At 51.7% G+C, this 22,302-nt stretch overlaps 1 protein-coding gene across 1 annotated transcript; it reads left to right on the forward strand.

Annotated features, from left to right (window-relative positions):
• Window positions 1–767: 767 nt before the first annotated feature.
• LOC132333859 (uncharacterized) lies at window positions 768–10,536 on the forward strand. Its single transcript, XM_059859374.1, has 9 exons — window positions 768–1,024; window positions 1,926–2,039; window positions 3,142–4,827; window positions 5,413–5,512; window positions 6,133–6,281; window positions 6,449–6,561; window positions 7,075–7,164; window positions 8,193–8,315; window positions 8,852–10,536. The coding sequence occupies exons 1-9, from the start codon at window positions 964–966 to the stop codon at window positions 9,032–9,034; spliced, it is 2,619 nt and encodes an 872-aa protein (XP_059715357.1). The 5' UTR covers window positions 768–963; the 3' UTR covers window positions 9,035–10,536.
• Window positions 10,537–22,302: the final 11,766 nt, after the last annotated feature.

Genomic DNA, 22,302 nt, shown 5'->3' on the forward strand with positions numbered 1-22,302 from the left:
AGCTCTGCATGCTGTTCTGTACCTTTCACCTTTGTGGAGTGTGGGATTTGCTTTAACTGGAGCTGAGTCCCCCAAGGGAACAGGCCCTACACTGGTCCATCCCCACAAACAACACAACAGAGGAACCAAGCTCTGTCAGCTCCCACAGAATAGTTCTCTGACAATTCCCACCCGAGCCACGACTCAACACGATCACCAGGCCAGTGCTTTCTGTAGCCTCCCCTCCATCCAAAACCACTTTTGTGCCCTGACCATGCATTCCCCATGAGGAGCAGGAGGAAGCTGCCCACAGGTCCTTCATGACCCCTTTGGGACACAATCCTGGCAGTGTTGGACTCCTGACCTGGAAAGCCAGCGAGGCTCTCTGTGGCTGGAGGAGCTGGATGTGGAGTGGCAGATGGACAGAAGTCACATTTAAGGGAATGGCACTGAGTCTGCCCTGGGTTTGCTGCTCAAGGGGCTGGTGCCAGGCATTCAGAGCTGAGACAGGGACAAACAGCAGGCCCGTGGCCAGTGTGAGGAGAAACAAGTGGTCCCCAAGGAGCTGCTGGGCTTGCAGAGGGCTTGTTTGCTCCACCAAGGTGGATGCTTGCAAAAACCTTCATTTTAACCAGTGTCATTTCCTCACTGGCAGGAGCAAAAAAAGGCAGCAACAGCAATAAACTCTCAGCCTTTTTTTTCAAGTGTCTTTTTGAACAAGGGTTAATCAACAGTAAAATTAAGAGGCCCCTGGAGGGAGCTACCAGCAGCCCACGCTGACTCACAGCCCCAAATTTACTGCAGCCAGAACTTCATTTGCATTTCCTCCCGCATGCAGAGAGGAGCAGGAACAGAAGAGGTTTGTAGGGAAAAGGGGTGGAGAGCAGGGAGGACCGGCGGCAGCGGCGATGGTTTGGTTATAAAGAGCATGGGAGGAAAGAGAGGCAGCAGTGCAGCCCTCGGCCGGGGCTGCGGCGCGCAGGGATGGGCGACAGCGGGGCTGAGTCACTGCATTCCTGCATCGGGCTCCTGGGCATTTCCGCAGGTAGGGACCGCTCCTGGCATCCTGGCACGGGACACGGGCTTGGGACGAGCTTTCCGGGACACCCTCCTTTTCCGAGGGGGCTAAAGAGGCTGTTTATCCTCTGGCTTCTCTGCCTGGGGTGAGCTTTTTTATCCAGAGATCCCTGCGCCTGCTTCGGCGGCCAACAAAATATTTGTGTTGGCTTCCAAGGGCTGGCCTGAAGTTTTGTACTCGTTCCACGCTGGGTGGGAAGCAAATCCAAACTTTTTCATAGTCACTGTAGTAAATCATCTCGGTTTGGATGAAGTTTCCTCCCCTTTCCTTTTCCAGCCCTTCTCCCCGCAGCTCTGTTTTCTGTGTTCACTCCCTTTCACTAGCTCCTCCTTTGTGTTCACCTTCCTGCATTTTTTCAGCTGGTTCTCCATCAGTACAAAGCTGGAGGGATCAGCTGCAGGGCATGTGTGTCTGTCTGCCTTTCATACAACTGGAATTGCGGAATTTTACCTTTATCTGGCAACGGGGCAGCACTTTCAGACTCTTTCCTACATTCCCTGGATGGTTTCAGTTGGAAGGGACCTTAAAGATGATCTAGTTCCATCCTCTGCCATGGGCAGGACACCTTCCCCTGCACCCAGCTGCTCCAAGCCCCAGTATCCAACCTGACCTTGATGGGGTTGGGCACCACAACCTCTCTGGGCAACCTCAAGTGACTAATTCCAAGCTTTTTCAAACAAGGCACGCAGAAAGAAGTGAGACCTTGGGCACAAACCGAGTCACACTCCCCCAGCTCCTTAGGCTTTCCTATTTGCAGATCTTGCACTGTTATTTCTCCTCTATTCCCTGCTCTGTCCACCCTGATTCCCCCCTGGTTTTTGGGCCAGGTTTACATGCTCTGTATGTTTCCCCCCTCCATGTCCCACAGGCTCTCTCCTGCTGGCCGTGCATTTCTACAGCTCCCCGCGAGCAGCCCCGCTGATCCCCAGCACGGCTCTCGGGGTCCTGCTGCTGCTTGTGTCGGCTCTCCTGGCGTATGCAGGTAAGATCTGGGGCTGCCCAGCCCCCAGGCTCCCTCCCAGAGCTATGCACATCCAGCTCTGCTCTGCCAACAGGATACAAACCACAGCAGCCTCATCTGGTGTGTGATGAGGGCCACTCATCCCTTCTCTCAGAGGAGTGTGTTGTCCAGAGCAGCTGTGGCTGTCCCTGGATCCCTGGAAGTGCCTAAGGCCAGTCTGGATGAGGCTTGGAGGACCCTGGGGTAGTGGAAGGTGTCCCTGCCCACAGCAGGGGTGGAATGGGATGAGCTTTGAGGTCTCTCTCAACCCAAACCATTCCATGGCTCTGTGTCAGCACAGCAAACTTTCCCTCTATAGGCAAGAGAATAAATCAGTGTTTGTTTTAAACAAATGCTCTACCAGGATCTTGGAGTTTTAACACACTGAATACACATTTATCTCCCAGGCTTTCTGAGAGTGCTTTCAGCAGGCATGGATTGAAATGTCCATGGGTAAGTTCCAAGTGCCAAGAGACAGTGCCTCTACGTATCTGAGAGAAAAAAATCACTGCCTAGGACAAAACCCACACTTTCTAGAAAGCATGTTGAATTATTTATTCTTTGTAACTCATAGCAACATGAAATCACAGAATCATCAAATCACAGAATTGTTCAGGTTGGAAAAGACCTTGAACATTGTCAACTCCAGCCATCAACTAGCAACACCACCATGGTCACCACTAAGCCATGTCCTCAGGTGCTACATCCGTGTGTCTTTAAACACTTCCAGGAGTGGGGACTCCACCACTGCCCTGGGCAGCTGTGCAAGGGCTAGACAACTTTTTCCATAAGAAATTTTCACTGATACTCAATCTAAACCTCCCCTGGCACAACTTGAGGCCATTTCCTCTTGTCCTGACTCTTATTCCCTGGGAGAAGAGCCTGACCCCTCACTACAAACTCCTTTCAGGTAGTTGAAGAGTGGGATAAGGTCCCCCTGAGCCTCCTTTTCTTCAGGACAAATCCATCATCAGGCAGGACCTGTGCTGATCCTTGCCCCGTAGTGATCCTGCTCCCCACCTTTCCTAATCCCTGCTTCCCACACCCTGTCCAAAACCACGCCCTGTCTCCGTTTGTTCCGCAGGGATTCGGAGGAGCCTCAGGAACGCCTCGCTGCTGGTGGCCCTGTGCCTGACCCTGTCAGCCCTCTGGAGTGGCTATGGAGTGATCCTCATCTTGGCAGGGCAGGGAGCACTGCCCGGCCCAGGGGATGCCCGCGATGCCCTGGTGCCAGGCCTGGCCACCTTCACCCTGGCCCTGCTCCTGCTGGCCGTGGTGGGCTTCCTCTGCGGAGAGCCCCTGCTGGGCCTGGTGGCCGCTGCCGTGTCCCTGGCCAGCGCCCATGAGGTGGCCCTGCACTGCAGCTCCTCGCTCGGGCCCTCGGCCGTGGCCTGCGGTCACCTCAGTGTCTGCTTGGTCGGGGGCTACTTTGCCCTGGGGAGGATCCTCCCCTTCCTGACCAAAGGGAACCTTGCCCTCCCTGGCACGGATCTTGCCGAGAAGAAGGCCCAGGAGCAGGGCCGGGGCAGCGCTGGCAGCACCAACCCCTTTGCAGCCCCCGGGCTGCTCCTGAACATGCTGTCAGCCAGTGTCTTCTCCTGCAGGCTCCTGGGGGTCACCCACAGACTCTTCCTGGGCCACGTGCCCTGGCTGTGGGCAGCTGGCACCTACCAGATTGGCATCTGTGTGCTGTCCTACCGTGCAATGGATGTTCTCATGGCCACGGCCTTTGGCTTCACTTCCATCCTCAAATTCGCTGGAGGTTACTGCCTCCTGTACCCCACCTGGCAGCCAGAGGAGCCATCTCTCCCAACCCCATTCCTGGTGGTTTTCTCCATTCTTTTTGCTGTCTTGGCTCTTTTTCTCTCCCTTCAGAGCCCTGTGGATGGCCTGTACTTGCTGGTTTTTGTCACCTATTGCATTGCCTTGGCCTGCAGCCCCAGGGGTTTTTTTGCAGGTGGCCCCCAAGGTGTGGCCATGGCCATTTTTGTGTCCTCGGCCTTGGTGGCTCTGATTCACCTGTACAATGTGAGGGCCAGGGCCAAGATCCCAACAGGGAAGGGTGCTGTGAAGGCCCTCCTTGCTCGCAGTAGCCTCCTGAAGATCCGGGAGGGGCCAGACCTTCACGCTCCCTACCTGGGCTATTCCAAGTATGCTGATGCAGAAGTCCTTGCCTATGCCTGCAGTGTCCTGGCTTCTTTTGCTCTAACAGCCTCAGGAGACTCCCAGGCTCCTCTTGCCACCGTGGTCATTCCATGGGTGGTGGTAGCCGGTGGGATCCTGAAGCTCCTTGGTGGCTCCGTGGCCTTTGCCCGGGGTAAAACCCTGGAGAGCAGTGCCTTCATCCTCTACTCTGTCATGTGGATCATCTGGGGCCTGACAAGGTACAGTGGCCTCTGTGGCACTGCCAGAAGCTTCCACACAGCCGTGGGCATCATTTCCTTCATGCTCTTCAACAGCTTCATTGTCTTCTGCTCACTCTTCCTAAACATGGCCTGGTTCTTCTACTCCCTCACGTTCATGCTCATCGCTGCCAGTTTCCTGCTGGATGCCATCCATGCTCTTCCCACTGGATACGACATTGCTGCCACCCTCATCTTTGGGCTGGTCAGCTTTTACTGCTTCCTGGCTGCCCTGGCCAGCAGCACCTTTGAGGGTTGCTGCTTGCCCATGGGGAGGCCCATGGTGCAGCTCAGTGGTGTCGGGGCAGGAACGAGCAAGTGCCTTCATCTGCCTGCCAGGAAAGCTTCCTCAGTCAAGAGAATTGCAGGTAAGGGGAAAACAGAGGGCAGGATGTGGGGATGGAGGGGAAATTCTGGGAGGTTTTGTAGCAGAACACTCTTAAAAGGACGTTATCCCAATCGGAGAATCACAGAATGGTTTGAGTGGGAAAGGACCTTAAATCCCATCTTGTTCCATGGGCAGGGACACCTTCCACTAGACCAGGTTGCTCCAAGCCCCATCCAACCTGGCCTTGACGTGGAAATCTAGATGGTGTAGTGATGTTTTGGTAAAGTGGGCCAAGTTACAGGAGTCATGATCTGAGTAGAGCAGCGTGTCTTCTGCTGTGTCTCCTGCATCATTTCCCTGTGTCCTCATCTGCTCCAAGACCCAGGAATCCTCCAGGTTGTGGCTACCACCCAAAGCTTTGCACAGAGAGAGCAGAGCCAATGCTTGGTCCTTACTCTCTCCACTCTGGCCCAGAACTCCCCTAAATGCCAGATATCCCTTTGGAAAAATGCACTGCTGGAGCTGGGACAAGGAGAGGAGAGCAGCACATTGTGTGACAACTCTGCCATGGGAATTGCACCCCTCCCCTGTCACTCAAGGCTCGTGCCCTGTTCTGTGCCCACAGATATCCTGAGGAATGGTGGCACTTGTGGCATCCCCACGGACACCGTGTACGTGCTGGTGGCCGCCTGCAGCCGGCCCGACGCCGTGGAGAAAGCTCACCGGTGAGTCCTGGCACCTGGGCTGGCCTCAGGAACCTTCCAGAACTCAGAGCTGCTACTTAGTGCTGGCTGCAGCACCCGCTGAGAGCAAGGCAGCTCAGCCTCAGTGGGAGCAGCAAGGGAGGGGGAAGATCCAGGTGAGGAAAGGAGGGAATTGGGCTGTGGTTGTATTCTGGGACACTGAAGGGTGACGAAGTTGGGTAACTTGGACACCACAAGAAACCCAAACCACTTTTGGCAGATGGGGCAGGAGGTTATTGTTCTTACTTGGAAGTGTGTGTTGCCACAACAAAACGTCTCTGGTGACAACAGACTCTTGCTCTAAGCTGGAGCCCCTCATATTGGTGAGGTTTCCTCAGAACTTGGGCTGTTGGGACCTCTACCCATCATTACACAAGAAGTTAAAGCCTTGATTTGGAAACAGACATTCCTGATTGGGAGTAACCAATAAAGTTCCTTCCCATACGGTCAGTGGTTGAACAGTCCTACTCCTACTCCAGACTGGTGACCTTGGGCAGAGTCTGCACACCTTCTCTTAGCTCTAGACCTCTCCAGCAGTTACCTTTCCTGGAATTTAAATCCTCATCTTACTTCCAGCCTCACCTTTTGTTCCCTCGTTCCAGGTCCAAGCACCAGGCTCAGGATCGCCCCATGTCCCTCTGGATTTCCAGCCTAAAGCAGCTGGAACCTGCCAAGCACTTGTTCACTCCCCTCCTCTGGGACTTCATGGAGGCTGCCTGGCCATCTCCCATTAGCTTGGTCATTCCCAGAGGTGAGGAAATGCTGTTAATTCCAAGCCCTCTGGAGAGCTTTGGGTTTGAAATTCCCAAAACTGCGAACTCCTGCAACACCACATGTTCCATAGGGATATTCCTGTTACAATCATTGTGTTTGGGCTGATGTAAACCTCCAAGTGCTGAGTGACTCTGCTTGGTGCAGGTGAATGGGTGGATTTCCTGGGAATGAAGGACTCTGCTAAGTATGTTGGGACTCCTCAGAGTGTAGCCATCCGCATTCCCGACTGCTCTGTCACCACACACCTCATCGACCTGGTGAGTCACAGCACCTCAGCCCTGGTGACCTGACCCCTTCTCTGAGAAGGGCTAGGGCCTGCAGGCAGCTGGGGGGGATCTTATGGAAGCAAAGAGGGGAAAAGGAGCAACCACCAGGTCAGGAAATCAGGAGAATGCCCTTAACAGACACAGTTTAATTTCCAACACAGAACACTGTTGGAAGCAGGGACTTCTCTGAGGCTGGAATAACTTCAGAAGGTGCAGAAAGTGGCCACAGGAGCTGTGATACCCTGAGCGTGGTAGGTCTAGGCAAGCGCTATTGCTGGAAAGCAAGATGTCATTTCATGGCCATCATCAATAAACCCAAATTTGTCAGTGCTGGTCACTCAAACGCAGTTTACTGGGACTGTGGTTGCCTGCAAAAAAGGTGCCTCACCTGGGTGAGCCACACTGAGCTCTCTTCAGAGTCACAGATGGAGTTCAGAGCTCAAGTCACCTGTTTTATCCCCAAAGTCCTGCTCAGAGCTTTGACTCCCTTTTTTCTCTTACCAGGTTGGCCCCATTGCGGTCACCTCAGCCAATCCAACAGGAGAGGCTGACACGACCCATCACAACCAAGTGTATGCCAAGCTGGGAGATAAGGTAACCAAGAGACATGGGGATGGAAAAATGCAACCATTTTGTTTCCAGAAGGCAAATCAATGGATGGTATCAGGAATCTGGGAAAGCCTCTAATTTAAAAAATCTCATGGATGCTCCTCATGCCGGTGTCAAAGAGAAATAAGATTTTAAAGCACAGGTCTTGGTGTGAAACCAAATCTCTTCTGCTTTGCACAGTGTAGTTATGGCTTGGCAACGTGAGTGGGTTCATATTCCAACACAGGATGATGGGAGCAATAAACAATTCATTCTTGCTTACAAGCAAGAAAATCCTGGTGCCTGGATGTGCCAGGGCTCCAACTGGCAATGGGCTGTGGGAACTCAGGGATTCTCATCTGAGGCTGGGGCTGGTCTAAAACTGGTGCCAAACTCAAAAATATGCCTGGCTGTTAGAGCTTTCATGGAAGTGCCATGGTCATGGCCTTTCATTGACTTAGGTGGGAGATCAGGAAAGGTTCTTCCCCCACAGGGTTCTGGGCACTGCCCAGGCTCCCCCAGGGAGTGGGCACAGCCCCAAGGCTGCCTGAGCTCCAGGAGCCTTTGGAAGGGTGGAATTGTTGGGGTGTCCTGTGCAGGGTCAGAGGTTGGATTGATGGTGTCTGTGGATCCTTCTAACTCTGGGTGATTCCATGATTCTAAGATTTCACTGTTGAATTCTGGGGGTTTTACATTTTGTGTCATCATGGCAGCTTTAAACAAGAGGTGGTGCAAATCTACCACCTCCAGCTCCTCAAAAATCAAAACTTCAGACATATTTTCTTTGTGGATGGGACTTCTCCAGAGCTCCTCAGCTGCTGTAAACCTGCCTGCACTATGCTGTGCTGCTGACCTGCATCCTGCAGAGCCCTCCCTGGCCTTGCTTTGAGGTTCATTCACTCCAAATCTAGCGCTGGTGTCACTGCAGCGGGGCAGGAAGGAGCAGCATTGCCTTTGATAAGAATTATTTGCCATTGGGAGGGAAAACCCTCCCTTTCCAAGGGAAATTTGGTGAGGAAATCTGCTGGTTTTAGGTGGATGCAGTACTTTGTGGTGGGCCTTCTCCAGAGAACATTGCCTCTACTGTGGTGGACTGCACCAAGATCGACAGTGGGAATATTGGATTCTTCCGAGTTGGCATCATCCCCAAGTCTCAGGTGAAATTCAGCTGGATTTAATTTCCATTCCCCTTCTCCATTGAATGAATTTCAGCCTGGGGCTTCCTAATCCAGTAAGGAGACCAAGAAGTCTGTGATAGCACAAGGAGTTATCCCAGGCTGGTGTGAGGGACAAGAGCAGAGCTCCATGCTTCTGTCCTGATCCTGCTCTGGAGCACTGGAGCACCTCTGTGGAGTAGGGGAATGGGCAAGGTGGGGCCGATTCATCCATGGAAAGGGCTCTGAGATCCAAGGTCACAGACCTCTGTGGGGCAGGCTCTCCATGTTCACCCATCCCAGAGACCTCTGAGTGCAAAAATTATTTGTGTCATCCCAAACCCGAGCCAGACACTTGAAAGAGATCTTGGGGAAGGTGTCCTAGCCCAGGGGGAGAAGATCTTGTGGAAGGTGTCTTTGCCCCCTTGAGGGTCACTTCCAACCCATTATGTTATGATTGATTATTTCAACAGCTGGAGAAGAAATCAGTGCTCTCCCCTAATTGCTAACCTACTCCCAGCTGTGTCTACTCATTCCAGGTGCTGCAGATCCTGGAGCAGGTGCAGAAGAAACACCTGGGGGTCCCTAGCAGTGGCCTTTGCCCCACAAAAGGCTGGGAAGAGCTCCAGAGTTGTGGCCATGCTGTGCCCAATGGGGTGGGCAGAGCTGCCTTGGTGGAGCCGGGGCCAGATCCCAATCCCGAGCATCACACCCGCTTCTGACTGCCACAGCTCCGTGCTCAGCTGCTGGAAAATGCCATTGCAGCCAAACTGGGGAATGGGAGAGGCTTCCCAGCTGCAGGGATGCCTCATTCATCTTCCTCTGGACACTGCTCAAATATCCCAGTGCGGCGCTGCCTGGCAGACCACAGGCACCCAGCAGGAACATCTTCCCTTGGGGACACTGCCAGCTTTCCCTGGAGATCAGTCACAGCCAAAGCGAACTTTCCTTTGGTGATAGCTGGCCCAGAGTGACAGAGCTTTATCCCTGACACTGGGAGGGAATTCCATGGATTTGGGGCATGGAATGAGGCCAAGCAGTGCAGAATTACCTGGTGGGGGGAAAACACTGCATGAAACTTGAATCACACAGAATCCTTTAGGTGGGAAAAGAGCTCTCCAGTCCTTGAGTCCAGCTGTCCCCCAAGCACTGCCAGTGTCCCCAAGTGCCACTCCACGTGGGGAAGGAGGAGGGGAGATGTGTCCAGGTGCTTTGCTGGTGGATCCAGTGGACTTGGCAAAGTCAGGGCTGGGAGCTGGGGGTGTCTCCTGCTGTGTTCTCTCCAGAAGGGAGGTCACCCGTGTTTGACCGCACTCGGGAGTCTTTCCTCTGTTGGCAGAACCCAACACTCCAAAGAAATGCCATGACCTGAGGTGCCATTTCTGTATTTCACACTCAGTGTCAGGGTGGAATTCCATCTGGATTACTTCAATATTATATCCTTAAAGGTGCTGGAGCTTTAGGGAAGACCCTCCCTTCCCGTGTTAGGAATTTCAGGAGGGCAATCTCCATGTGTTTGAGGATGCCAGGAGCTGGTCTCTTGCCTTACAGCCCAACTCTTCCCATCTCATGGCATGTTTCCTCCAGAGTGCAAATTCCATAGCATCAGAGGAAGGAATTCCAGCCACTCCAGGCAGTCATTTGTCTTCTCCATCTTCTCTGCAAGTTCCTGAAATACAGGGAAGGAGTTGGAGATGTGCTCACCCATGATCTTACTGGCATCACTGAGACATGGTGGGATGGCTCCTGGAGTGCAGCAATGGGAGGATGTGGACTTTTTAGGAAGGACAGGCAGTGTGGAGTGGTGGCTGCTGAGCAGGAGGAGTTGGGAAGGAGTCTCAAACCTTCGTGAGGAGTTTTCCTTGGCAAACACTGCAGTTCTGGCTTGTTTCATCTCCAAAAACTGCTGGTCTTATTCTTACCTGACTCAGGTGCAAGGTGCTGATCAAACTCCAGCTGAAACCAATCCATTGATCATTGATTTCACCTGAAGCTGTGCTGGAATTTGAGGATTAAAGTGGTGCAGTCAGAGGAGATCAACCTCGATGAACTCTGGCAAAATGGGGTCTCCTCAACTTGTCCTCACAGAGCTGGCTCTCTTCCTGCAGAGAAAATTCCAGAAAATTAAGTGTGTTCAATAATTTTGCTGATCTGCTTCCTGTATCTCCTTGGAGTTTATTAAAACTGATTTTTAGAAAGCAATAAAATATTTTCAATAAACAGATCTCACACAGGGTTGTGCAATTGTGATAAAACCTTGTGGGGCAATGGGTTCTGGATGTTGATGTTCCTGGCCATGCAGGATCCAAGCAGGATGTCAGAAGGAAATCAAATTGTGACACTTCCAGGGTCAGGAAGAGGTGGGAGGAAGAAGATAACTCCTCACAGCAACTCCTGGTACCAGCTGAAAAATGAAAAGGCTGAATTTCACCCCTTATTCACTAAAAAAACCCATAAACACCAAAATCTGATAGAATGTGATAAGAAGTGGAAATTTGGAGAGGTGCTGGCTGACACATCACAAAGCCTTTTGGTGAGGGAAAACTGCCCTGGCTTAAATATACCGGGGGTGCTGCTGCCCTGTGCTACAAATAATTTTTTTAGTGTGGTATAAATTAAAAGTGGCTCAAGAAAAGAAACTGTGTTCTACACCTGGTGTTTTGTCTGGATCTATTTTTCCTCTTTGACTCCTTTTTTTTTTTTTTTGTTTTTACTCACAGAAAATGTTGGTTTCGGTCTCGAGACACTGGGGGAAGCATTTCTCACTTTGCTGAAGTGAGACAAGGAGAAGTTTCACTTCAGGCATGATTTTACCCCACCCACAGCTCCTGTGTACCAGCAAACCAGAAAGGAACAGCTTAGGGAAAGGGGGATTTAAATGGGATCTTTCACTTAAATCAAGGCAAAAATATATTTCTGCTACTTCCACAGTTTCCCAGCATTTAAGGGAAAGCAAAACATTTTTGAAGAGAAGTGGAGAGATGAAAAAAGTTGCTGCTTTAAGTAGCAAACCCAGTCAGAAACAACTGAGATAAACATTTGAATATTGAGGTACATGTGCTGAAAAATCACAGACCAAGTGTAATTTGGGCTATCAACAAGAGTATTTTCATCAGTAAAACTAGAGGTTATGGTCAAAGAAGACTGCCCAGGCTCCTCAAGGGAGAGCTTCACGGAGCCCTTCTGTCCTGCTCAAGGGGAAGGAACTGCTCCTGTTCTGGATAAGAGGGACAGAAGGGAAGGAACTGCTCCTGTTCTGGATAAGAGGGACAGAAGGGGGTGCGAGGTCCTCAGACCTCCACCACAGGAGGAGAAAAGCCAGAAGAGACACCTCTGAAACCAATTTTGGTTGCATTGTCAATGTCTCGGAGATCTTTAGGCCTGAAAGGTCACCCTGGGAGACAAAACAACCTCATGAATGGGGCTCTTTGTGACCCAGCCAACTCTGCAATCCCACTGGGGTTGGAAACAGCCTGGGAAGAAGGGCTGTCCCACCTTCCTTCTGCCCTTTGTGGAGTCTAGACATCCGTGTCAATGGAAAAAAGATTAAATAAGGATGTAAAAGAAGTGTATTTTCCAGTGGCAGGAAAAAGCCAGCTCACCCTTCGAGAATAGAGCAGTGCCATGGGGACAGGAACTGACTCAGTGCCATGGCCCAGGACGTGCCATGGGGTGGGTGCGCTGAGCTCGGGGTGGGCAGAGCGCTTCCGAGGGAAGGGCGGCTTCCCAACCACGGCTGGGGCCACACCAGCCCAGCAGAAGCCTTGGGACACAGGCAGGAATGTTCCTTGGCCACTTCTAACCTGCAGGAACTGGGAGCTTGGAGGGGATGGGAACATCAGATGATGTTGGAGATGATCTTGGAGATCTTCTCCAACCTTATCGGTTCTGTGGTTTTATGACTCTTCTCTTGCGTTCTTTCTCCTGAAGAGTCAAAGTCTGTCTGTGGCTTGGAATGGGGTGTGAGGTGGAGGAAAAGCTTGGCTGGGTCATCTTCAGTCAAAGCAAGACCAGTGATCTTGGCAGGGTTGAGGGCACAGCTTCTGCAAACGTGGCCTGCAGTGGGTTCTTGTAACACTCATCTCATTGCCTTCTTCCCGTGCTCCTCCTTTTCCCAGCAGCAGCCTGGGGTTATTCCTGTAAAATCACCAGATAATCAGTTTTATCAACAACAGAGAAACACCATCATTCAAAGTCCTGGGGCAGGTTCAAAGTTCTGCACCTGCTCCACAGAACACCTGGGATTTAACACCTGAGAGGGGCTGAGCTGTGGTGCCCAGCTAAGCACCCTGGTCTGTGGCCATCCTGGGATCCCCACATTCCTGCCAGAGGGAATGCTGGATTTAGAGATGGCTGGGTGACAGCAACGGAGCCCTGAACCAAAGCAAAAATTAACAGTTAAACCCCAGAATCCCAGACTGTCTGAGGCTCAAAGCTCATCTCATTCCACCCCTGCCACGGCAGGGACACCTTCCACTATCCCAGGTTGCTCCAAGCCCCAGTGTCCAACCTGGCCCTGGACAGTTTTTCCTTCGCTGTGCATCTCCCTCACTGTGACTCTTGGTGCTCCTGGAGCTGCCTGCTGTGGAACAGCAGAGAACTTATCTCCCTAGGGAATAGATGGATTATGTTCAAAACCTTGGAGGAAAAACCAGCTTCCTGGAAATCCAGTTTTTGAGACCTAACCACAATTAATGGATTAATTAAACCCAGTTGTGACTCCATCATATTCTTCCTATCTGCTTCCCCTCTGATTTGAAGATTTCCATCCCCTCTTTCTGCAGGGCACTGCCAGCTGGGGCTGAGGGAGGAAAGGGTCTGTGGGAGCTGCATCCTTGGGCAGACTCTGGTGGGTTTATGGGATCACTGGATTCCTCTGCTCCATTCCCTTAGGTGCTACCCCTCTCCCCCTCCTTCACAACCCTACAATCACTCCAGGCCCTCCTTCCCTTGCAAACCCAACTGAGTCCTAATTGGAAGCACAAGATTCTCTTGTGGGAATTAAAAATGGCAAAAGAAGTGAGGAATAAGGAAGGGATAAGGAAAGAGCAGACATGGAAACTCACTGCTGTTTTGGAAGTGAACAAAGAAACCAAGTCCAGATGGTTGGACTGATGATCCCAGTGCCAGCAGATCGCAGGGGATAACAGAGCAGTCAGGGCAGGAGGTCGTGTGGGGCTGGATGGGGAGGTCTGCCCTGAACATCCAGTTCAGCAGCTCCAATAAATACCTTGAGTGAAAATCTCGTGTTAAAGGGTCAACAGTGTCAGTTCTTGTGAGAACTTTTCATTCCTTCCTGGAAAACACGCAGAGAGATCACTCATGTTTTTATCTTGTTCTAGATAGCAAAACCCAGGAATTTCAGCAAATTCTTCTGCTCTGGCCACGAGATGGATGTCAGGGTTGGGACAGCTGTCCCAAGAGAGAGAGGTTCATCTGTCCCAGCAGCTGTGGAACAGTCACTGAGGTCCCCCCAAGGCCCAGGCACCTCTGAGGAGCCTCATGTTCTCACATCCTGCTGCAGAAGAAGATTCTTTGACCATCTTTCTGCCTTGGCTTTGTGCAGTTCTCATGGTCCATCCCAAATTTAGAGACATAACTGGCATTCTTGGTTCACTCAGGTGATCACCTCGTCATGGGGGATTCCCCATGTGAGCACTTCCATTCTCATACCCCACTTTTCATGTGCCTCACCCAGTAGGAAGTAACGTGGGCCTTCTGTGAGGTGTTTTTGTTCCTTTTGTGAGGAGTTTCAGTAAACGCCTGGCCCTAAATGCTTTCCCTGACGCAGCACCAATTCCTGAAGTGCTACAACCCCTTCCTCCTTTGGTCTCCTGTGTACCTCTGCTGGTTTGCACCGCACAACTGCTGTCTTATCTGCTGAATTAATGTGGATTCAGGTGATCATTCCCACTGCTGTGGGTTCCAGCATGACCCAGTGACCCAGCATGACTCAGTGAAAACTCCCAAAGGACCAGGATATGTCCTGGTTTCCTTTCAGGAGTTCTTTAGAACCCAGAGGGTGGTTGGGTATCAGCAGTATTGATCCTACCCCAACCACCCTCACCTTATCTCCTCAAAATTCCCAAAAGTCCCCGAACCACCTCTGGCATCCTGTGCCTGCAGCCTTCCCAAGGTTCCTGTTGTCCCACACTGGGTTATCAGATCCTACGTGACCCAAGGGGTCCCACAGACCCCTCTCCCCCTCCTTCCCAACCCTACAATCACTCCAGGCCCTCCTTCCCTTGCAAACCCAACTGAGTCCTAATTGGAAGCACAGGATTCTCTTGTGGGAATTGGAAATGGCAAAAGAAGTGAGGAATAGGGAAGGGATAAGGAAAGAGCAGACATGGAAGCTCACTGCTGTTTTGGGAGTGAACAAAGAAACCAAGTCCAGATGGTTGGACTGATGATTATCAACCCCAACGAGTCCATGACTCCATGGCTGCTGGGATGTGGGGTACAGGCTCCTTGGCCACAGGAACAGCTGAGCTGGGCTTTCCACCGACATTTAATGGTGATCCTGTTCTCCAGCTCACTTCCAAGGTCTCGCTCAAAGACCTGAGATGTGAGTCAAGGCAAGGTGGAGACCTCGTCCAGGTCTCTTCATTGCTAAACTTTAACATGAAACAGCAGCTCTGGGGGTTCATATCTCAACAGCCTGGCCCAGTGGAGCTGTCCCTGCCCATGAGAGCTCAATGAGATGGGCTTTAAGGTCCCTCCCAACCCAAACCAGTCTGGAGTTTTGGGATTACTGAAATGAGTTTTGCACAGCAGTGGGTGGATCCTTTGAGGTTGCTTTGTCTGTGGTGCTACATAATCTGGAGATTTTTTAATTTTCTGGACGTGCTTTGCCCAGAACAATTCCTCCTGTCCGTTGAGGAAGTGAGTCCCACCAGATCCATGGTGGAAGGATAGGAGTTGGTTGTGTACCTGTCTTCACAGGTTGTTTTTTCCTCCTACTCTGCACAAAATTACATTTAAAGAGATAACATGCAAATTCACAGAGGCATGACCTAACTGCCACCAGGAAGATGCATTTTCCTGCCTCATAAAATTATCTGACAAATAGAATTCTTTGATCAATCAGTGAAAAAAAGCCCAAGAAGAAGGAAGGAGCCAGGTATGGGCAGGGCAGAACCGAAACCAGACCGCAACAGCCTTGATGTGGGGCAGCTCTGGGAAGGGCGTCACCAACTCCTGGCCTAGGAGGGAATTCCTTATTTTTAGACTAAACCATGAGCTGGTAGAAGCTGCTGTAAGAGAGTCCAGGCACGAGGATGGGTTGGTTCTCTGTGCTGAGACAGAGATGGAAATCCAGTTCTCTGGGAAGCTGAGCTGACCAAATCCTGCTTTCCTGAGAGAGGAGCCCCCTCTGAGGCACGGGGGCCCTGGTGGTGCCCGAACGTGCTGCCACCCCCCAGGCATTGGTCCCTCGGTCCCAGAACAAGCCTGGCCGTGGTCACTCCTCAATATGCCTTTCACAATCTCCTGGAGCTCAGATGGAATGTCCTGCACCACCACTGGCATGGGTGCAATTTAATTCCTTGACAATGTGAACGCTCAATTTTGTACCAGCACTTTCCACCAGTTTCTTTTAATAAAAGAACTGATAAAATAATGTCCTGCTGCCTAAAGCCTCCTCCCATCCCTGCCTCTCCTTCCCTCTCCCTGCATCCCCAAAGGGCTTCTCCTCTGCCAAACCTGGTCCCCATGCCTAAGATGATTTCACTGGAGCTCAGCTCACTTTGGAGCAAACACCAAGTTGAAAAGGGGTGGACATTATTAAAACCATCCACAAGAGAGATTTAGGGACAAGGTTTGCATCCTTAACCCCTAACTCTGGTTGACATTGCTGTTTCCATTGGGAATTGAGCCTTCCCAATTGGGAAAGAGCCTTCTCCAGTATGCAGCAGAATGGAAAACACAACAAGAGGTGTTAAAAATCAGCAATAGCTCTGATGAAAGGCCCTTGTGTTTAGAGAGCCTGACTGAAGGAATTGAGGGCTCCTGTTGTTGATCTAAGGGAGGTGTGTTTGTTTCCCTCTAAACTTGCAGAAACACCAGCAGAGGCTGTGGAGACCTGGGGAATTTACTTTGGAAGAATTGTGGGAATGTGATGATGGGGACCTTGCTCCAGGCCCCAGCGTTCTTGGGCTGGGTTTCTGTGTCAGAGCCCCAGCACGGTGCTGCTCACCCCTGTGGGGGATGGGGTCTAAGCCATTTCCCAACCCAGTTTGTCCTGGGAACTGCCCAGAGCCCAGTAACCAATTCCATCATGTATTTGGCTAAAGTGGCAGAACCAACAACATAATCAAAGAACCCCAGAATTATTTGGGTTGAAATATTTGGGAATTTAAGGATTATTTCCTGCCATGGGCAGGGACACCTTCCACTCTCCCAGGTTGCTCCAAGCCCCATCCAACCCGGCCTTGGACACTTCCAGAGATGGAGCATCTCCAGAAAAAATTGCTACCATGAAAAAGTATTTTTGATGAAATGCTGTAAAATACGTTTCCCAATAACATAGATTCTTTGCCATTTGTCTGAGATTTATCAGCACACCCAGCAGATTTTTGCTGCACAACCTCCATGATGTTGGTCAGAAATTCCCTGCTATGTGTGCAAGGCACAAATGACCTGGTCCAGTGGAAGGGATTGGGAAAAAGGTTATTGATTGGGTTTGATCCCTCCTGACCCAAAACATTTTAGGGTTATCTGATTCCCCCAAACATTTTTTTTTTAAGGAAATACTCCCCTTTATTTAGCAGCAACACTGAAAAATCAAATTTATTTCCTTCTTTGCAGCAAAGAGAGGTGAGAACTTGTTCCTGGCACAAACCGTTTCTGCCGTTTATTGTGTTAATTAAAAATCCCCTGTTTTTCTTCTTTATCACCTGATGGTGGAAAACAGGTGCAGAGCAAATACCTCTGACCCGTAATTACTCCTGAGTCACCAGAACACTCATGAGATCCGAGTGCCAAAGTGAGCAGCCCAGACTAGGGTGACTGTTTGGGGTTTGTTTTTTTTTTCCTCTAACATAATTTGTTTGTTTCCTTACTCAGTAAATTATAAAAACACCATTACTGCATAAAATTTTACACCCCTGGCTCAGCTGCCCGTAAGTACAGACAGTTTATTGATTTCCTTGTGCTTTGCTGGGTGGGGACTCTTTACATCCATTTTATAAGTAAATACTGATCCTGGTTCTCCCTGAAATGAAGTAGTAAACTCCTGTCATTTTCTTCTCTTGCCCCACTTATAACATAAATTCTGGATTTTTTGTAGCTCTGGTTGGAATCTGATTTCTGATCCAGAGCTTTCCTCAAGGGCTGACACATCTTGGGCTCCCTTTACCTGCTGCAGAGCTCCAGAGGTAATTTTTTTACCAAATCCTGGCTGTTTGGTGTGAGCAGTGAAGGGGCACTTGGGGAACTCCACACCCTTCCCTGGAGCTGCCACGTCCCACGGCACCAACATGGAGATGGTCTCACACAGTCCCAGATCACAAGTCAAGAAGGGACCTTCTCTTTTTCTACTTTCTTGGGGTTTTTTTGCTGTTCCAGTAGTTTATAGCCAATATTAACAAACCTCACTTGCTCAGGAAGTTCAAGTCGTTTTTCAAGCATTAAGGTGTTTAAACATGAGAGGAGTCCCGTGTTGTGGGACTTCACCACATGCCTTAAAGTTAAGCCTCTGCTGGGTGGTGATGAACCTCAGCTGGCGCCTACATCCGTTTATTGAAGAAGTGTTTATCACACAACCGTGCAATGGTTTGGCTTGGAAGGCACCTGGAAGCTCATCCCCTTCCACCAGCCCAGGTTTTTGGGCTGTCCTAAGGCATGTGCAGGGAGGAGAGCCTGACTAACTTCCACTTCCAGATGCTGGCATGGGCTGGGAAACCACAGGAGGCTGGCAATGCCCAGCTGTGCCCGAGCGGGTTTGCAGGGTCAGGAGGCTGCGGGGTGAAGGGGAGCCTGTGTTCCATCCCAGGAACGGCTGCCAAGGATCTCTGACCGGGAGTTTGGGGAGCTGCTGGAATGAAACAACATCCGTGACCTGGAGAAGGAGTAAGAGCTGCTATTTATGGTGACCTCTGAGTGCAAACGGGACGGCAGCACCAGCTGGACAATAACAGCAGCGCCAAAGCACCTCGGGCTGGAGTTGGTGTTGACATGTCAGAAATGAGGCCTGGGTGGAATCCAGCCCCAGGGCTCCCAGATTTTCCTGTCCAGCTCTCACAGCAGCAGGAGGAATCCAGCCCCAGGGCTCCCAGATGTTCCTGCCCAGCTCCCACAGCAGCATAACGTGGGCAGGTGGGATGTGGCCTGAGGGATAATTCCATGAGCAAGATGCTCCAAAACAATGATAAGGAGCAAGAGAAGGGAAGGGTCTTGTCCCGTGGGCAGTGGGAGGTGGGACTGTGGCTGTGCCAGGGGAATGATCTCCCTGCCCAGAGCGGTAGGGAGGAGAGGGAACAATGACAGGGAACTGGCAGAGGTCTCCCACTTGGACACTGCCTCCAGGATGGGAAAAACATTACAGAAAACCTCCAATCTGTCACGCACCTCGCAGTGTTTTGAAGCCTTTGGGTCTAACTCATTGTTTCCTTTGTTGAGGTTTGACTTTAGTGATTGGATTCCCTCATCCCTGGCTCCCCCTGGGGCTTGTTTGCTTTGGGAGAGAGGGAGGTTCTGTTCTCTCCTCTTGGCAGAAACTTTTGCCCCTCCACAGTGCCTTACAGGGGGACAGGGGTGGGGACAGCCCTGGGGACTTGTGTGGGCGCAGCTCTAGGGCAGCAGCACTCAGCCCAGGAGCAAGGTGTTGGAACGAGATAATCCTGAAGATCCCTTCCAACCCAAGCCAGCCCATGACTCTGAGCCCTCAGCAGCCCCCAGCTTGGCCACGGATGTTCACGGATGTTCCTTTGCATTTTCCAGGAGCTGAGTGCCCTGGGATGAGCTGGGAGTGGCGAGGAAGATGGCAGGGAAAGAATGGGGTGAGTTACTTGCTGCAAACCCTCTGCTGGAATTGCACCTCCCTGTACTTACTCCTTCTTCTGGTCTTTGATCATGGAGCTTTGCCAGTTTGGGAGGATGAAGAGCTCGGTGGAGATCAAACAAAAACACAAAGCCTTCTCCTTATGTTCCAAAAAGAGGATTTATTTAATGAGTTTCAGAATTTTAAAATACACAGATGTGAGTGTTGTGGAGGGGGATGCACAAACATTGTGTTCACAGTCCAATGCACTTCAGAAGCACAGGAGCTCTGGGAGTTCCTGCAGTAAATCATCAGCTCCTGGGCAGCTCTCCTGGAGATTCCAGGCACTTACTGGGGATAAACAACAAATCACTGCAGAAAGGTCCCAGGAGAGGCCCCATCTGGGGAAGTGCTGCCATTCCCAAGGAGGTAAGAGCAGATCAGAGAAGGAATGGCTCTCCCAAGGCCACGTGCTCCAGCCAAACATGGGACACCTCCTGTTTTTAGGGAGAGCAGACTCTGTTCCTTTGCTGAGGGAAGGTTCCTTTGGTTCAGACCACTCTGTTCTTCACCCTTTCAAAGATCTGCATGACTTTTCCAGCTGGGATGCAGCCTTCCCGCACGATGGTGATGCCACCTTCCCAGAGGGAGAATGAACAAGTCAGGACAACCCCCCAGTCCCCAAAGTGGCACAGAAAAGAATCAAGAGGAATATCTTACACCAGCAAAGCCACTCAAAATAAACTTGTGTGGAAGGACCAGAAAGTGAAACCACCGATGAGCACTGACCTCACACTTTGTTCAAGGGTTTGGTTTGCCACTAATGAATCCCTCTCAAATGTCAGCCCAGAGCCACCCAGGACACCTCAGCGTGGGCTGCTGCATCACTGTGGGCAAGTTCCTGTCCCACCCTTGTCATGGAGGGCTGAGGCAGGACCCATCCTCCTTCCAGCAGCACCCACTCCTGCTTCCAGCAGCACCCACCTCTCCTTCCAGCAGCACCCACCCCTTCTTCCAGCAGCACCCACCTCTCCTTCCAGCAGCACCCACCTCTCCTTCCAGCAGCACCCACCTCTCCTTCCAGCAGCACCCACCTCTCCTTCCAGCAGCACCCACCCCTTCTTCCAGCAGCACCCACCCTCCTTCCAGCAGCACCCACCCTCCCACTCAGAGCATTTCCATCCTGACGAGGCAGATTTTCCTTACACAACTGTGTTTGTCCTCCTGCCTTGTTCCCTGTCAACACAGAGGTCCTCCCAGGACATCTTTTGTTTGCTTCCCTTCATCAACATGTTTGCAAATGTCCAGGCACTCAAGAGCTGTTACTCTTGGAGCACTCTGTGCTGCCAGACTGATACTGGGAAAGGCATGGAAGCCTCCCAGGAAAACGCCAGGGCTTACATGCAGGGCGGGTCTCACACTCACTTTCATCAATCTTTGTGCAGTTGACCACAGTGGACGCCACCACCTCGTCAGACTCTCCATCACACAGAACACCCTCCAGCTTATGGCCAAGGCGCCTGGGGGGCAAAAATAGCAACAACCCTTCATAGACCTTGCTGTGATCTCGTGCTGAGGTTCCCCTCCGTGCAGGGCACCACACCAAGGTCTGCCAGCACTGAAGCAGGAGGGTGGCACTGCCAGGGACCAGGTACTCACGAGATGACCATGTCGTGGTGGGTGCTGTCCACCTCCCCGCTGGGGTTGGCCGAGGTGATGGCCAAGGGTCCGGTCATGTCGATGAGGTGCACCAGGACTGTCAGGTCAGGGACTCGGATCATGATGCTGTCCTGGGTTCCCACCCTGCTGTATCCTGCTCCGACCCCTGGAAGGACAGGCAGAGGATGTTGGCAGGGGCACAGGTGGCACAGCCCCTGTCGTGGCACCAGGGGGGATCTCCTGCTGCCTTTGGAAGTGACCCAGCTCCATGCACCCAATTAAAAGTGCCTCTGTGGATGTCTGTTCCTGAACAGAAATCTGTGAGAGCAGAGGTACAGTTTGGGGTCCAACTGGGTAAAAAAGAAATGATTCACAGACACAAGATCTCCCTGTATCCCAAAGTCTGACTTCCTGTGACTACTGCCCACCCTCCCATCCTCCAGCACCTTCCTCTGCCTGTTAAACGTGGTTAACTCAGAATCACTGAATCCACTGAGTTGGGAAAGACCCTTGGGATCATCGAGTCCAGCCTGTGACCCAACACCACCTTGTCACCCAGACCACAGCACCAAGTGCCACATCCAGGCTTTCCTTAGACACCTCCAGGGATGGGGACTCCAACACTTCCCTGGGCAGCCCCTTCCAATGCCTCAATGCCCGACCAACCCTTCTGGGAAGATTTTTTTCTTAATGTCCAACCGAAACCTCCCCTGGCGCAGATTAAGGCTGTGTCCTTTCCTCCTGTCCCTGTTCCCTGGGAGCAGAGCCTGATGCCCCTGGCTGTCCCCTCCTGTGCAGAGCCAGAAGGGACCCCTGAGCCTCCTTTGCTCCAGGCTGAGCCCCCTGCCCCAGCTCCCTCAACTGCTCCTCACAGGACTTGTGCACCACCCCCTCCAGCTCCCTCATTCCCTGCTGTTTCCCCAGGAGCCAGGGTTGAGGTGAATCATCCCAGTGCTCACAGTGCCTGCCTGTGTCCGTGTGCTGGGAGGCAGAGGTGATGAGCAGGGAACCCTCCCATCGGAACCCTCTCATCTCCTGGACACTGCTCCACCCTGCTTTGCTCATTCCAGTGAGCAGCAGGGGCTTGGGAAAGGGGACCCTCCCAGGCTGAGGAGCCTCCCTTGCCTCTGGTTAAAGAGCTCATCCTGCTGGCTCCCACTCTTGATGAGTCATTCCAGCTGCTTAACACCCTCTGCTAAACATCCACCAAGGATCCGGGAGCTCCATGGGGGATTTCTCGGAGAAAGTGACCAGAATCTCTCCCCATCGCATCCCAAAGGGTGTTGGAACTGCAGACCTGCCCTGCTGAAAACATGAAAGGGGGACAGAAGGGTTGTGCTTCTCATCTCA

The sequence above is a fragment of the Haemorhous mexicanus genome, chromosome 14 (assembly GCF_027477595.1).
Source record: "Haemorhous mexicanus isolate bHaeMex1 chromosome 14, bHaeMex1.pri, whole genome shotgun sequence".
NCBI classification, from domain to species: Eukaryota; Metazoa; Chordata; class Aves; order Passeriformes; family Fringillidae; genus Haemorhous; species Haemorhous mexicanus.

Coding starts and splice junctions, on each gene's coding strand:
- LOC132333859 (XM_059859374.1), top strand. CDS start 964: ATGGGCGACAGCGGGGCTGAGTCACTGCATTCCTGCATCGGGCTCCTG. Junction 2,040..3,141: donor GGCTCTCCTGGCGTATGCAG/GTAAGATCTGGG, acceptor TTTGTTCCGCAG/GGATTCGGAGGAGCCTCAGG. Junction 6,282..6,448: donor TAGCTTGGTCATTCCCAGAG/GTGAGGAAATGC, acceptor TGCTTGGTGCAG/GTGAATGGGTGGATTTCCTG.